The sequence below is a fragment of the Lutjanus erythropterus genome, chromosome 22 (genome assembly GCF_056507025.1).
Source record: "Lutjanus erythropterus isolate fLutEry1 chromosome 22, fLutEry1.hap2, whole genome shotgun sequence".
NCBI lineage: Eukaryota > Metazoa > Chordata > Actinopteri > Lutjaniformes > Lutjanidae > Lutjanus > Lutjanus erythropterus.
In genome coordinates, this window is record NC_139338.1 from 22,656,263 (window position 1) to 22,669,936 (window position 13,674).

At 39.7% G+C, this 13,674-nt stretch overlaps 1 protein-coding gene across 1 annotated transcript in view; it reads left to right on the top strand.

Annotated features, from left to right (window-relative positions):
• Positions 1-1,942: 1,942 nt before the first annotated feature.
• LOC146306915 (fatty acyl-CoA reductase 1) overlaps positions 1,943-13,674 on the top strand; it is a 71,236-nt gene continuing 59,504 nt past the window's right edge. Inside the window, exon 1 of the mRNA XM_084710545.1 lies at positions 1,943-2,141. Within this exon, the coding sequence (XP_084566671.1) occupies positions 2,133-2,141 (9 nt within the window). The 5' untranslated portion in view covers positions 1,943-2,132. The remainder of the gene's footprint in view (positions 2,142-13,674) is intronic.

Here is a 13,674-nt window from a genome sequence, read left to right on the forward strand (position 1 = left end):
CTAGTTAACAATGTAACATTATTTGTTTGTCTTTTTTAAAAGCTAGTAAACTAAAAGCTAGTTTTCAAGCAAGGTAAAGTTTTGTTAACTTTTTAGCTATCAATGCAATGCCATCTTAAGGAATAGAGAGCAGCCAAACGGTTTTCCCGTATTTTATATTTACTATCTTATAACAGCACTAAAAGTTATTATCTATATTTATTTATTTTATTATAGGGGTAAGCAAGTGTCTTTACATTGATTAAACACTATTTAGTTTCAGTTTAAATAATTAAACTTGGATATACTAAACTGAGATTAGTTTTTAAATTGTGCAACAGAACTCTCCTTCATTTCACATCTGGATTTACTCATTTTAAACCTAGTTAACTAATCTGAGATGACAGTAAATTGATCTTTGTTGGTGCAGCCCAGTCACTGTGTTTAAAGTTGCTTCGCCTAAATTGTTGGGGAAAACAACAAAGGCTAGATGCAGACACACACACACACACACACACACACACACACACACTCAGACGTAAGCAACCAAACATGATCTATAACTGTCTGCTAAACCAGTTCTACCATGTGCAGAGTTCTGCCATCATGTTTGCATACTTTCACAGCTGAGCAGAGATTTATCTTGTCGATTATATTACTGTTGCTGCACAGATGAAGTGGAAAGCGAAGCCTGTGCCCTTCAGCTAAGTGCAGAGAAACTCTGACAGACTGTGAGTCATAATCAAAGCTGTAAGACGAGGAATAATGGCACCGACTGGAGTTTTTAAGTGTCCTCCAGGTAATAGGCTGGACATAATAACCCACGTGGTGCTATTTGATTCCTGCTACTCGATAACTTTAATTATACTTCAGTGTTTTGCAGCCAGGGAAGCAAATTATCTGCTTTGCATGTTTTAATGTGGGCGTCAATAGAGAGGGCCTGTTCCATCATGCTGTTTTAGCTCCAGAATGAACAATGGGCTCAGTTTAAGAGCGGTCAATGGATCATTTTATGTTCAGAGATAAGTCGTGTACTGTTTCAGATAATTTAGAGACATTTAAACTTTATCCCCATTGAGTGAACATGGATAATGCTCGGGTTTGGGAGGATCAAATAATATGATTTTATCTCATTGGGATGATGTTTCTGCTCTTCTAGAAATAAATGGTCAACTTGGGAGCGTCAAGGGAGATTATTCACAGGCTGCGATCATTTTTTGATCCCTATGAAACACCGTCTGGAGTCAAAAAACTACTTTATAAACACTATAAAGAACAGATAACAGCACTCAAAAAATTCAGGAGTTCATAAACCTAAAAGTTGGAGGTTATCAGAGCTTAATTAGCAGTTAGTGTTACATGTACTCTGTAATTACAAGTAAATTAAAATCATTGTATAAGCCAACTCAATTATCATCAGTAATTGCAACCCAGAATTTACATTCACAACTTTTTTTTTTGCAACGAGTTAAAAGAACTGAATAAATTTTAAGTAATATTTGTGTTGTAGGGACCTTTTTAGGGACTCTTTCCCCTCACTGATTAAAAATTATGAGTTTAATAAACGCAAAAGAAAGAAAATTCTTCTGTCACTCAACATTTTTACGTTGGCAGAGCCTTGAAACAAAAGTTAAGTTTTCACGTCTTTTTTAAAGTGAATTAAGTATCGGGTTTAACATGTAAACTATTCAAACGTTATGTTTTGGTAAAATAGTAGGTTTATATTTGTATTTGGTAATGCCGAATTTAATGTTTTGGTATTCCAGAGAAAATGTCGTACTTTCAGTTTCTCATTGAACAATGATCACGCAGAGCGCGTTAACTTCTCGGATTTTTGAATGAACTTTGGCGTGACGCGAGGTCTGCACATGACGGAGCGGCGTGTACCGGCGGGACCAGGGGACGGCCCACGGGCGGGGTGACGCGTCCTGCCCACTCAGTATCTCCGTATTTGTGAGGCGGTCTGTCTAGCTGCAGCAGTCTGCAGACAGACAGGCAGTCGGCGGGGCCGAGCTGGGCTTTATTTGACGCTGGAAGTATCCGAGCAGCCAGAGAGCAGGGGCGGCCGGTGGGAGGAGGCAGAGAGTCCGCAGCTGCTGCACCGCACAGCTTCTTTGAAACCCGCAAGAGGAAGGAGCCGCCCGCATCCACCGATGTCAACGGTAGGAAGCATTCAGTTATTTTCTCTATTTTGAAACGATCTAGGTTTAGTCAATTGAGACGTGAACGTGGATTTGTGGGAGCAGAGATCTGCCGTGGCGCGCCGCTGGTGGAGCATCTTTCATTGGTTTTGTCGGCTGTGTGTTGATCGGAGGAGCGGCAGGAGTGAGCATCAACACGCCGGGGCTGAAAATGTCTCCGAGCCCAGTTGGTGAAAAAAAAAATAAAAAAAAAATCATAGTGTTTTTTTGGGTTTTTTTTTATGGTTAATTTGCTTCAGTCTGAACGTGTGAGTTGTGTACGGGAAGAGCACGAAGTTGTAGCCGCCTCAGACAGCAGGGCGGCGGGCAGCTGGACAGCTTTCGACCCGCAGTCAGCGTGGAGAAGCTGCGGGAAGTTAGCGGCCGTTAACACCACACTGACAGGAAGTAGCGCCGGAGGCTTTCAAAAGAAAAGCATAGATAATATTACACAATAAAATAATATACTAAAAATTTACCCCCCTATCAGATGCTTTAGTGTTGGCCTATATCGTTTTTAATGAGTGTAACAGAGTATTTCTGAAGCCACCGATTTTTAATGAACGTGTGCTGAAACATCTTACAGGCCAGTGACAGAAAACACCGGAGGAGAAGTGCATGTAAGGATACGAAAATTGGTTTAACACCCAGCATGGTGTAAATTTCTGCACAAAATTGAATCATATGTGAGCTATCTTAAAATTAGACAAGCTGTAATTGTAAAATGCTTGGAAAGCAACAGTGGATTTTAAATTTTTTGCTTCATTTTGTAGCCTATTAGTGGTTTTACATCTGTGCATCTGTACATCTGTCCATATTCAGTTTAGTGTCATAGAGGATTAAAGAAACAAAACAAGAACAAAAACAAACAGACAAAATCATAAAATATTAATATTCACCAAAATTATTGTTCTTTTTTCTTGCAAAAAATAATCAATAATTATATTGCATAATAAGTATCGTATTAACCGATAATTAAAAAAATTGGAGATTAATAGTTGACAACTAATCAATTAATTGTTGCAGTTCTATTTCACATCATGCATGTAAGTAAAGGTTTTTTAGAGCTCTTGCTATTAAATATTACTTTCACCCAAACATACTAGTTTCTTTCAAAACCTCTCACCAAAATACCATCCTGTTTTATGTAAACCTTATGAGAATTTATACTGAAATGAATATGGGACTGTTCATGAACAGAAAGTACAGTTTAAAACTGGTAAATTGTGTCAGTTTCAAGTAAAACTATAATGGATTTGCTGTTTTTTTTTTTTTTTTTTAATATTAATTGAAACATCATTCTTTATTTTTTTTTGTCTATTTAATATGTGTTGTTGCCCTGGCTTCTTAAGAAAATATTGGTCTTTTCATCATTTTTTCTACTTCATTTAAAAATCCTTCATTGCAGCCCTTGTGTTGGTACTATTTCCCTTCCGTCACGTGTGTTGTTTTATTTTGAAAAGGTATGCCGGAAGCAGCATTGTAACAATGTTTCGAATGTGACGCAATCGAACGGAGAACGTTGCACGGAATTATGAAATCGTTTATCTCATTACATTGTTTTATAACCGTGTTAATGATAAATAACAGTGTTTACGTAGAAAAGTGATCCATAATTTCAAAGCGGAAAGTCAGAACGGACCGCCCTGTCGTTTTTCCTGTGTGTGTGTGTGTGTGTGTGTGTGTGTGTGTGTGTGTGTGTGTGGTTTGCCATGTGGAGGCGAACCGTTTGAATCACCTCCTGGTTGACGGTCTGACTGAGATGACAGAAAACCCAGCTGACTCTCTTGATCATGAATGATCAGACTCCGGCTTTATTTATTTATTTTTATTTATTTTATTTTTTATTCTTTCGTTTTGAGGCAGTTCAGCTTCGGCCTCCCACATCAGACCACAGACCCAAATTTTAACGGAAATTTCCTTACAAACCTCAGTTCTGAGAATATGTGTGGTGCTGCATGCATATGATTTCTTTTACTTATGACGTAGGCAGGTTGTCACGCTACAAAAGAACTTGGAACACTTCTTTTATTTATATTTTTAAAGTGGTAAACTCTCATGATAGGCATGAGTTCACAAACCACCGGACGAGCCTGCTCCACAGTCTGTGACATACCCATTCTGTGTGCATTAGTAAAGACCGTCATGTAAAATTAAATTTGATGGCTTTAGAGAAGAGCTAGTTCTATTTTTGTTAAATTCTGAAGAGCCAAAACCAAAAACTTTATGTAGTTTTAGTTTATGTTTAGGTTTTCAGCACCCTGACCCTCAGTGATAATAGACAAAATATTCCAGGTTTTAGTTCTCTCATTCAGACCTTTTATACTTTACAAAATATTCCAGATGTTACTGTTTCATACCTTTCATTCCTAATGAAATATTCCATAAAATTTTCCTTTCTAAATGTTGAAAATTGACACATTGTAACACTTTTTCAAGCTTTTTCAACTTTTTATCTACTCGTTCACACTTTCAGCTAGAAACTCTATTCCTTTCAAACATTCACAACACTTTCTCACGCTGGTTCAACCTTTTCACCTGATTCATACTTTCTACACTATCGCAATTTTAAGTTTCAAGCAATTTTCAGCTCTCAGATTTTGACAGTAGAGTGTTTGTGTGGCAGAATGTTCAGAGTTAGAGTTGATGACATCATTATTAGAATATTCTGAAAAAGCCTCGCCTACACTTGCTCTTAATCCCACAAATTTCACTCTTCATACATTATTTTTTTAAAATCAAAGCTGGAGCATCTTTCATATATAATGAGATTTATTCAACTTTTCAGTCTCATTCATACTAATTAGAGTCTACGCCACTTTTCCAACTCTTTGTACTCCTTCTTCTCAGCTTCTTTTTCATGCAAAGTTGAGCCAGCATTGCATGCATTTATCTCTCAGCTGTTAGCGAAGCAATGCAGTTTAGCTCCCAGCTATTTCCCAAGCAATGCAGTTTCACTCTCAGCTTACATATTTTGCATCCTTCATCACTTTCTAATTTTTCCAACTATTGGTATCTCCTTCAGCTGTTTCACCTTTACAATCTTAAAACCAGCAATTCAGTTTAATGTCAGCTTTTCAACATCAAGCATTCACACCGTAGTTTCCCCAGAAATCGCTTCTCTAGTCAGTTGATGGGTTTTATGTAAGTTAGGGGGTTCCTGTATCTCCATCACGTAGCATTTAATTATCTCCATCACTTCAAACAAGACAGTTAAAAGTTGCATTTATAAGTTTTTCAGGACTTTAACGTAATTCTACAGCTAACAACGTATCAATTAATCCAATGATTTTCTCAATTGAATTGTTTTGTCATTCAAATAGTGAAAGAAAATGGCAACAAATGCCTGTTTCCCACAGGCGAAAGTGATGTCTTTAAATGACTTGTTTTATCAGACCAACAGTCCAAACAACAACAAAACAAGCCATTCATTTTTCTTTTTATTAAGGACGAGTATATCATAGAATATCAGAGCATCATATGGTGCAAACTGTGACCAGATTTCCCCCCTTCGAAAAGGTGTTTTGATGTGTGATCATAAATTTAGCTCGTCACCATCCGAGCTATTATAGGCAAAATGAGAAAAGTGTCTTGAGCTGATTTCTAAATCGGGATCACAAATAGAGCTCTAATTATCGCCACGACATGACCCATTTTGTTCTGAGATAAGTGTTAGGTAAGCGTGCACGCATGTCTGTGAATGTGTGCTCATTTATGTATTTATAGCTGCGTAGATGCTGCCAGAGAGCATTTTAGTTTCAACCTGACTTCATTTCACGGCTTCTAAAGTCACACGTGTGGCTGCTTTTTTCTTTTTTTTTTCTTTTTTTTTTTGAGTGGGTGGTGCTTCTTTTTTAAGCAAGTCTGAGGAATTGAGAGAATTTGGATCTTGCAAGGCAGAAAGGTTAGAAAGTCCCTCTTTTGTCTTCCAGGTTCATCACCTGCCCCTTGTTTACATGTGTGCAGCGTCTCTTCATGCACTTCCTCATCTCCAGCCACAAATGTTCCTGCAAACCCCCTCAGCTGTCTCCTGTCATTATCCTTTTTTGCTTTGCACTTGTGCTACCTTTCTCTCCTGTTGCAGGTCCCCATGAATCTTTAAATGCTAAGCAGACATGTTCCTCCTCCTCCTCCTCCTCCTCCTCCTTGTGTGCATTTCCATACCTAGACTATTAGTGAGTGAGAACAGAGGCATGATGGGAGCGCAGCGTGGGAGATGTTTCTTCCTTGCATCTATCCGCGTCCACAGTTTGAGGCAGTTTAAGAAGGCTGTGATATAAAGATGTGGTCTGAGGTGAGGGGACTGCAGCAGTGTGCTTCCTCTTCAGCAGATAAACAGCCACTGCAAGGATGTAAATCTCTTTATATTGTTGGTGTCTTCCGTCAGGGCAAGTGTGTGTGTGTGTGTGTGTGTGTGTGTGTGTGGGTGGAGGAGGCGAGAAAACCTGGTGGTTTACTATCTGCATTAAAGGACGGAGGCTCCCGGTAGATGTCAAGTCCTATAACCACGTCCTCGAGGCCACAACATACTGTGATTGGCTGCTTTAGCAGTACAGCAGTGCTTTAAGCTAAATGCTAACATGCTATAACAATCTTAAATGCTGATCTTTAATTCATTTTAGCTTGTTGGCATGCTAACATGTGTTAATTAGCAGTAAACACAATATAGCTGAGGCTGATGGACATTCAGTGTTATTGATTGCATTGAATTGAGTTATCTCAGGGTACTTTTCAGCAGGTCTAGACTGCACCCTTCATAAACCCAGCAGTTCTCTCCACAAAATGTTGTGTTATTGTCCACAGCTCAGCAATAAGATTCACCTGCTTGCCTTCGGATCGCCCGCTCGGTCTTTCAAATATAGAGATTTTCCGCTTTTCTCAATTTATTATCATACTAAACTGAATATCTTTGGTTATTGACTGACAAAACAGGACATTTTTTTATTATTTTCTGGCATTTTATAGACGTCTCAGCCCTCGATTAGACACAGCAATCGGTTTTAATCTTGTTTTTATTTGCTAACTTGAGAAGTTGGTATCGGAAGTAAAAATTGACGTTTGGCCTGACTCGCTTAATAACTTTGAACTCTGTTGTCTTTGTGTTTCATGTGATTATTCTAAGAAGAAGACACGTTCTTGTCCCCTGGCATTCTGCATGTTTTTTTAATACACTTGCCCAGGCTGTTTAACTTCATTATTCACATTGCTTGCTTTTCCACTTTATGCCAACAAGAACAACAAGGTGAAACATCTTGACAAACAACACTAGATGTTTCATCTCTGCTGTAATGTGATTACAGGTTGCTCTCGCTTGACTTGACCGTCGTCTCGCCGCAGGACCGTCCTCTCTGTGTTCGCCTTGCGGTCATGCCTGCAGAGCCAGCGTAGAGCTAAATGTCTCTTCAGCAGAAAAAATAAACGGTGCGATTCGAGAGAAAAACACTGAAAAGCCTCGTAAAGTGAAATAGAAATGCAGGTGTTGGGAAAAAAAAAATCAGCTGAAAGTAGCACACCGTGTAGCCGTCGGCGTTTCTTCAGAGGCAGGTGAGGCCAGGCGGTAAATGAAGGAGTGATGTCCCTGCACCTGTGGTTGGCTGTTTCTCGTGGGAGCAGCCAGATTGGTTTGAATGAGCGGTGAGGACAGATGAGAAGGAGAACGAGGCCACGGCCACGAGAGGGAGGGAGTCCTTGTGTAGATCACCTTTAGGAAAGTCCTCCTGTAAGGAACGAACAGACCGAACAAGTCATCACCTACACTGAACACTTTTGATAACGATTCTTTGAACACATGTTAGAGGCAAAATGTGCATCAAAAAAGTTTTAAATTAATGAATGTTGTGAGGCAGAGATGTCCTGTCCTACAAATCAGATTCAACAGGCTTAAAAAAATCTTAATTTGGTACAAATTCCTGCAAAAAATCACACTATTGTTATTTTAACATGTTGTTTAATCAAAATAAGAATAATGATGGTGTAAAAATTATCAATCCCTCTAATATTGGAATCATATCGCAGTCAAAATAGTCACAATTAGATATTTTTTCAACATTGTTCAGCCCCACTTAGAACATAACTGCTTTTAAAACAATTAGTAAGTAAAGTTTTATTTCTTTGATTCACTGGTTTTCTTGCTACCAGCAGTCCTTTTCCTTCAGCCCTTAACTTGTGCGACCACAGCTGCGTGCTCTCTCTCTCAGAGAGGAAGTAAGCAAACCGAACATGCAGACATAATGTTAGTGCACTGACCAGCAGCAACAGTCTTTTTATTTTCTCTCCCACAAGTCAAAAATGGACAAAAACTCCTGTCTTAAATTCAACTCTGAGAGGACAAACTACCTCAAATACAGAAGGCTGTTAAATCACAAGTGTACGAGGGTAGAGGGTCGATGATTTCAGCCGTTGGCGATGCAAAGTGGCTTCGTCCACTGACCCAACCCGGTCGCTAACCTCTGCTACGGTCCTTTTAATCCGAAGGCTCAAGCAGATGTTGCAAATTAGCATCGGTCACCTTGACGCCCTCTCCATCTGAGGTTCCCATGGGCCTCCTGGCTGCTAATAACCAGAGGGAGGATGATCCGGTGGGCCGTATGACATTGAACCCCACGTGGACATGGGTGCTCCTCTAACAGCGTGTCACAGGAGGGTAATGGAGAGGATTTAGAGGCGCTTTATAGCAGCGAGTCACACGGCGTTGATTAATGGAGGCAATGACCATCACATGGAGCAGAGCAGGCTCTCCGAACACCGCTATGAGATGTCTATTAAAGTGTGCAGATTAGGCTCGGACGGTTTCTGTTTTTTCATGCACTCCTGACATTTCACAAGGATAAACGGTGTGTGACGGTATTTGTGTGAAGGAACAAATGATTAAAAAGCAGGTGATGCAAGTCATTGTAGCATGTGTGACATTGTCTAGCTTACAATTCTTTGTGTCTTACATGCAATCAGCCTTTTAGACAAGTCTCGCTGGCTTTAAATACTCATGGACTGTAGAATAATAAGTACATAAAGTAGGAAATAAGCACCTTTGTTCCACAGATTCCTGCTAAAGGACCTGATGATTGTTGCTGCAGATACCAACACATCATTTGGCTGAACGAAGGTGATTTATAGCTGTATCATGTGACTAATAAACTGTTTTTATAGATGGAAAAATATGTGGCAATATAGTCATATGTAATTAATTAGCTAGGAGATCGAGGCTATAGAACAGAAATGACCTCCAAAAAATTCTTCTGTTGGTTAATTTATAATAACTTTAGAGAGACCTTTGCAAGAATGATTTCAGACAAGAGTGTGCAGAAAATACATAAATCAGAGTGAGGTAAATAGAAAAAGGCAAGCTCCTGTTGACACTAACTACTACACCAGAAGAGTCAATATTGGCTAATTTGTATCGTGATGCTAGATTAGGTTATACGTCTCCACTATTATCTTTATATATGAGCCTGTGTGACCTTGTGTGCTGATAGCTGTGGTGAAAGGAGGAGTGAATGTTCTCGCAGTGTTGAGCGAATGTTTCAGAGATGATGTGATGATCTGGCAGTTGTTGCAACATTGCTTTCTCGGTTACGTTAATCTGTCGGTGCGGGCTTTTTTGCCTCTCCAGAAACATGATGCTGCTTGTGGTGGTGCGGGGGGGTTTGAGGGTGGGACAGTCCACGATTACACATTTACAAGGATTTATGCAACTCGGCACATGAGTAAATCCATGTTGGGTGTGGCCTCGGGGCTGTGCTTTGTGTCCAAACAAACTTCAATACATTTTGGTTTACTGTGTCAGAGGAGAAGTTGAGTAATCGGCCACCCAAGAGTGAAAAGCAAAGTCCTGATCAGACTCTTCCACAATCTCCAGAAGAGAAAACAAGTAATTTTTTTATTTTAAATAGGGCTGCAGGTAACAATTATTTTCATTGTCGATTATTTTCTTGATCAATCGATTAATTATTAGGTCTATACAATGTCAGAAAATTAAACTGAAAAATCAAAAAAACTAAAGAAAATATTCACATTTAACATTTCTATTCACATTTAAGAAACTGAAATCAGAATTTTGAGTTTTTTCTTAGAAAATTACTCAAACTGATTAACTGATTATCAGAAAAGTTGGCAATTTATTAAATAATTGATTAATCATCAATTAATCATTGCAGGTATTAAAAAAACAGTTTGGGAGCATCAGAAATCAGATCCTTCTTGGACACATTTGCCCTCCGCCATGCAAAAAAAGTTTGTTTCATTTTTATTTCTATCACTTTAACCGATCCACTGTGTATAATTTTAACATGCAAATGGAAAAAAAGGAAACTACAACTTAATCTCGTTGCAGAACCCTGTTCTGTATAAGTTGAAGCCCTAATTGTACCATCATGATTTAAAATTTTAGTATTGTATTTTTTTTTAAACAAGTGGTATACTTTTGTTAAACTTATCTCTAGGCTTAAAAAACTGACTTTTTCCTGGAAGCAGCAGTTATTTTTTGTCTTCAGTATGAGGCTTTCATTTAATTTAATTCACTACATAATACTGTAGAGGTCATACCTCGCATATATTACCTTTATATAACATCATATAGGCCTGATACGATCTGTTGACCTTGTTATAATCTGTCTTGTGGTAGTTAAAGTTGGACTTGCTGTTACAGGATCTGTTGTGGACGCTTGCTAAACACCAAGAAGTCACCGGAACAATGCTAAGTTCCTCATTTTTAGCTGCTGGAAAGCTGGAATTACTCCAACTGTTTGTTCTAACAGCGTGTCAAACAAGCGCGTGGATCCTCCGTCACCTCCACAAGATTCTCCATCATATGAGGCCACAGTCATGACCTTTTAGTTGCTGTAAGAAGGAGAAGTTTTTTCTCTCAAACTCTCCTCACACTGTACGTCCTCAGTCTCAACTCAAGGTTTTTTTTAAGAATTAAAAGGGATAAGCCTCTGGGGCTAATTTGGAGTGATGTTTGTCTCGGACCCCATTAGGGATGTCTGTGGTAGGGTGGCCCAACCTTGCCGCCTGTGTCTGGGATTTTTTTTTTGGATGAACGCCCAGCCTCCTATGCATGGGCAATATGGCCGGCAGCCAAGGCTATGCATGGCTTCCTCTTTTATACTTCACAAATCTTTTCTTTCCCCGAGACCTGGGCATACGTTTCTAACAGGGTATTTCCTCGCACTTGCCCGATGATTAGTCCAACAGAAACAAGAGATCAGGAGCTCATTGTGATTGTATCCTCCACACTGGAAACAACAATGCATCACAGCGTTTGCCCGGTGCAGAGGAGATAAAGACAGCGACTCCCAGGGCTGCTTTGAACTGAACCTTGAGGCCATTTGTTACAGTAAGAATGCAGGTGGATCAAAGACAGTAAATTGCCCAGTTTATCCGGTATTTAAAAAGCCCTTAAGCAAGTTGTTATTGACCGTATGGCCCTGTATTCTGCCTGTGTAGTTACTGTCCATGTCACAACCATTACATTTAGCTTTTTGTTTGGAGTGTTGATGATTGATTATTTGAATAAACCTGCATTGATTGTCCAAAGAAGCTGTAAACACAACAACACTGACATCGCTGTATAAAGCAGTGGTTAATTTTAGCTCACTTTTGGTCTGCACCACCAACTCTTGACAAAATATGGGCTGCAAGTGATCGACAACCGCTTCAGTTTGAAATCTTGTTTCAGCTAGAGACAATATGTGTGGAGGTCATTTTAATGTTGGCAGAACTTTGCAAATCTCAGCTGGTTCCATCTGGTAGTTTTGGCGGCATTGCAGTAGGTGCTTCACCATCTGTGGCCTGGTGGGTATCTGCACTCTGACTGCACTGTTAAAATGAATGCCGAATGTTTGCAAGATGAGTGTCTGTTTATGAGTCATAATAAAACATCATTAGTCTTTTAGAAGGAGTAGATGTTTATAATGGCTAAATTGACCAAAATGTTAATGGAGTTTGGCAGAGAGCCACTGAACTTGAACTCAACATTGTGTATTTTCAGAGTGGTGGGCTGCAACTCGGTATTTTGACAGCAGCACTCGTTTTTGGACGCATAGTTGCTGCATATTGCACCTTTAAGACTCTTGTAGTGATTCGGTTGTTGCTAGTTTCAAAGAAATCATGTGCTCCACCTGCTGAAATGAAGCATGAAAGCTCTTGAATCTCGAGGGGACCATTGTGACCCAATGAAACCCATGAAGTTACCATTTTATCTCGGCGTTGGACCACTTCAGCCACCATGGCAGGAAGGTGCGGCTCTGAGTGTCCCCTCCGAGACCACATCCACTCCATCACTCCAATCCCAGGAAGAGAGCAGCCTTTCTTTTAATCTCTCTGCCTTGTACCCAGCAGACAGCCAAAGCTGATTGCATCCTCTTTTCCCTGAAACACACAAACACACTCAGTCCTGCATCATCATCAGCAACAACAACAACAACGACAACAACAACAAGCCTGTCCTTCTGGCTCAGATGTATTTGTCTTCCATTCACAGACACTAGAAACAACCACCCTGCTGTTTGCATGTTTTTAGGGTTGCTCATCCCTTCTAGAGAAAAATTTGCTTGTCATACGCTTCAAACCCTATGACAACTCCTCTGGACTGAACAGCGTGTGTGATTTTTGTGTCAAATTCACCAACGATAAAAAGATTATGATGGTATAGTGTTTAGATCCTGTTGCATGTATCCTAATCTGTCCACTAGCGGCGTAAATCTGAAATAATCTGTGGATGTTTCTGCTTCTCGTGTTCAAAACCATCAGGGTTGTTGCGTTTTCCACTTCAGCTCTAATCTGCATACAGGGTGGATGGGTGGATGGATGGATGGATGGATGGATGGATGGATGAGGTAGTCACCAACCGATGCCAGAGCTCCCCTGTCATTAATTATAAAGCTGTCTGGCAGCAGCACAAGGTGAACCTATCGAGTCTGTGTGTAAAGTAGTGCATTACTCTTAGTGTTGTGTCTTCGCTGCAATCTATCTTTGCACCGGATACCTGATTAAATGACTTGGTCACAGATATTGGTTTCCATGCGAGTGAGCTGGTTGTTGTTCGAACGCATGGAAGAGTCATGAAGTACAAGATGGTGTGCAGCTGCAATATATCACGCTGCTACCGAGGCTTCAGATGCACACTCATGAATATAAATGTGACTATAACATGCACAACTCTTGGATTAAGAGGAAAGAGTCCTGAAGTACAGAGCAATCATTCATGCTGGGTGGCTTGTACTGCCACAATATTAATATATTTGTATATATCATGACTTGGCAGATCTGTCTGAAATGCATGTAAAATATGAGGTCTTTTGCAAAACTTAATGAAAAACCTCCCCAAACCCAATGACACGTCGAAAAGTCTTAAAAAGCATTGAATCCAGTCCCTGCAAAATAGTCTTACATTTCATGTACAAAGGTCTTACATCACCAACTTAAGTTACAACTTCTGTTTCTGGCTAATTGATTAATAAATGAAACCAGTATTCACTCTTTTAGCTCAGTTTTGGTCTCTACCACCAACCTGTGA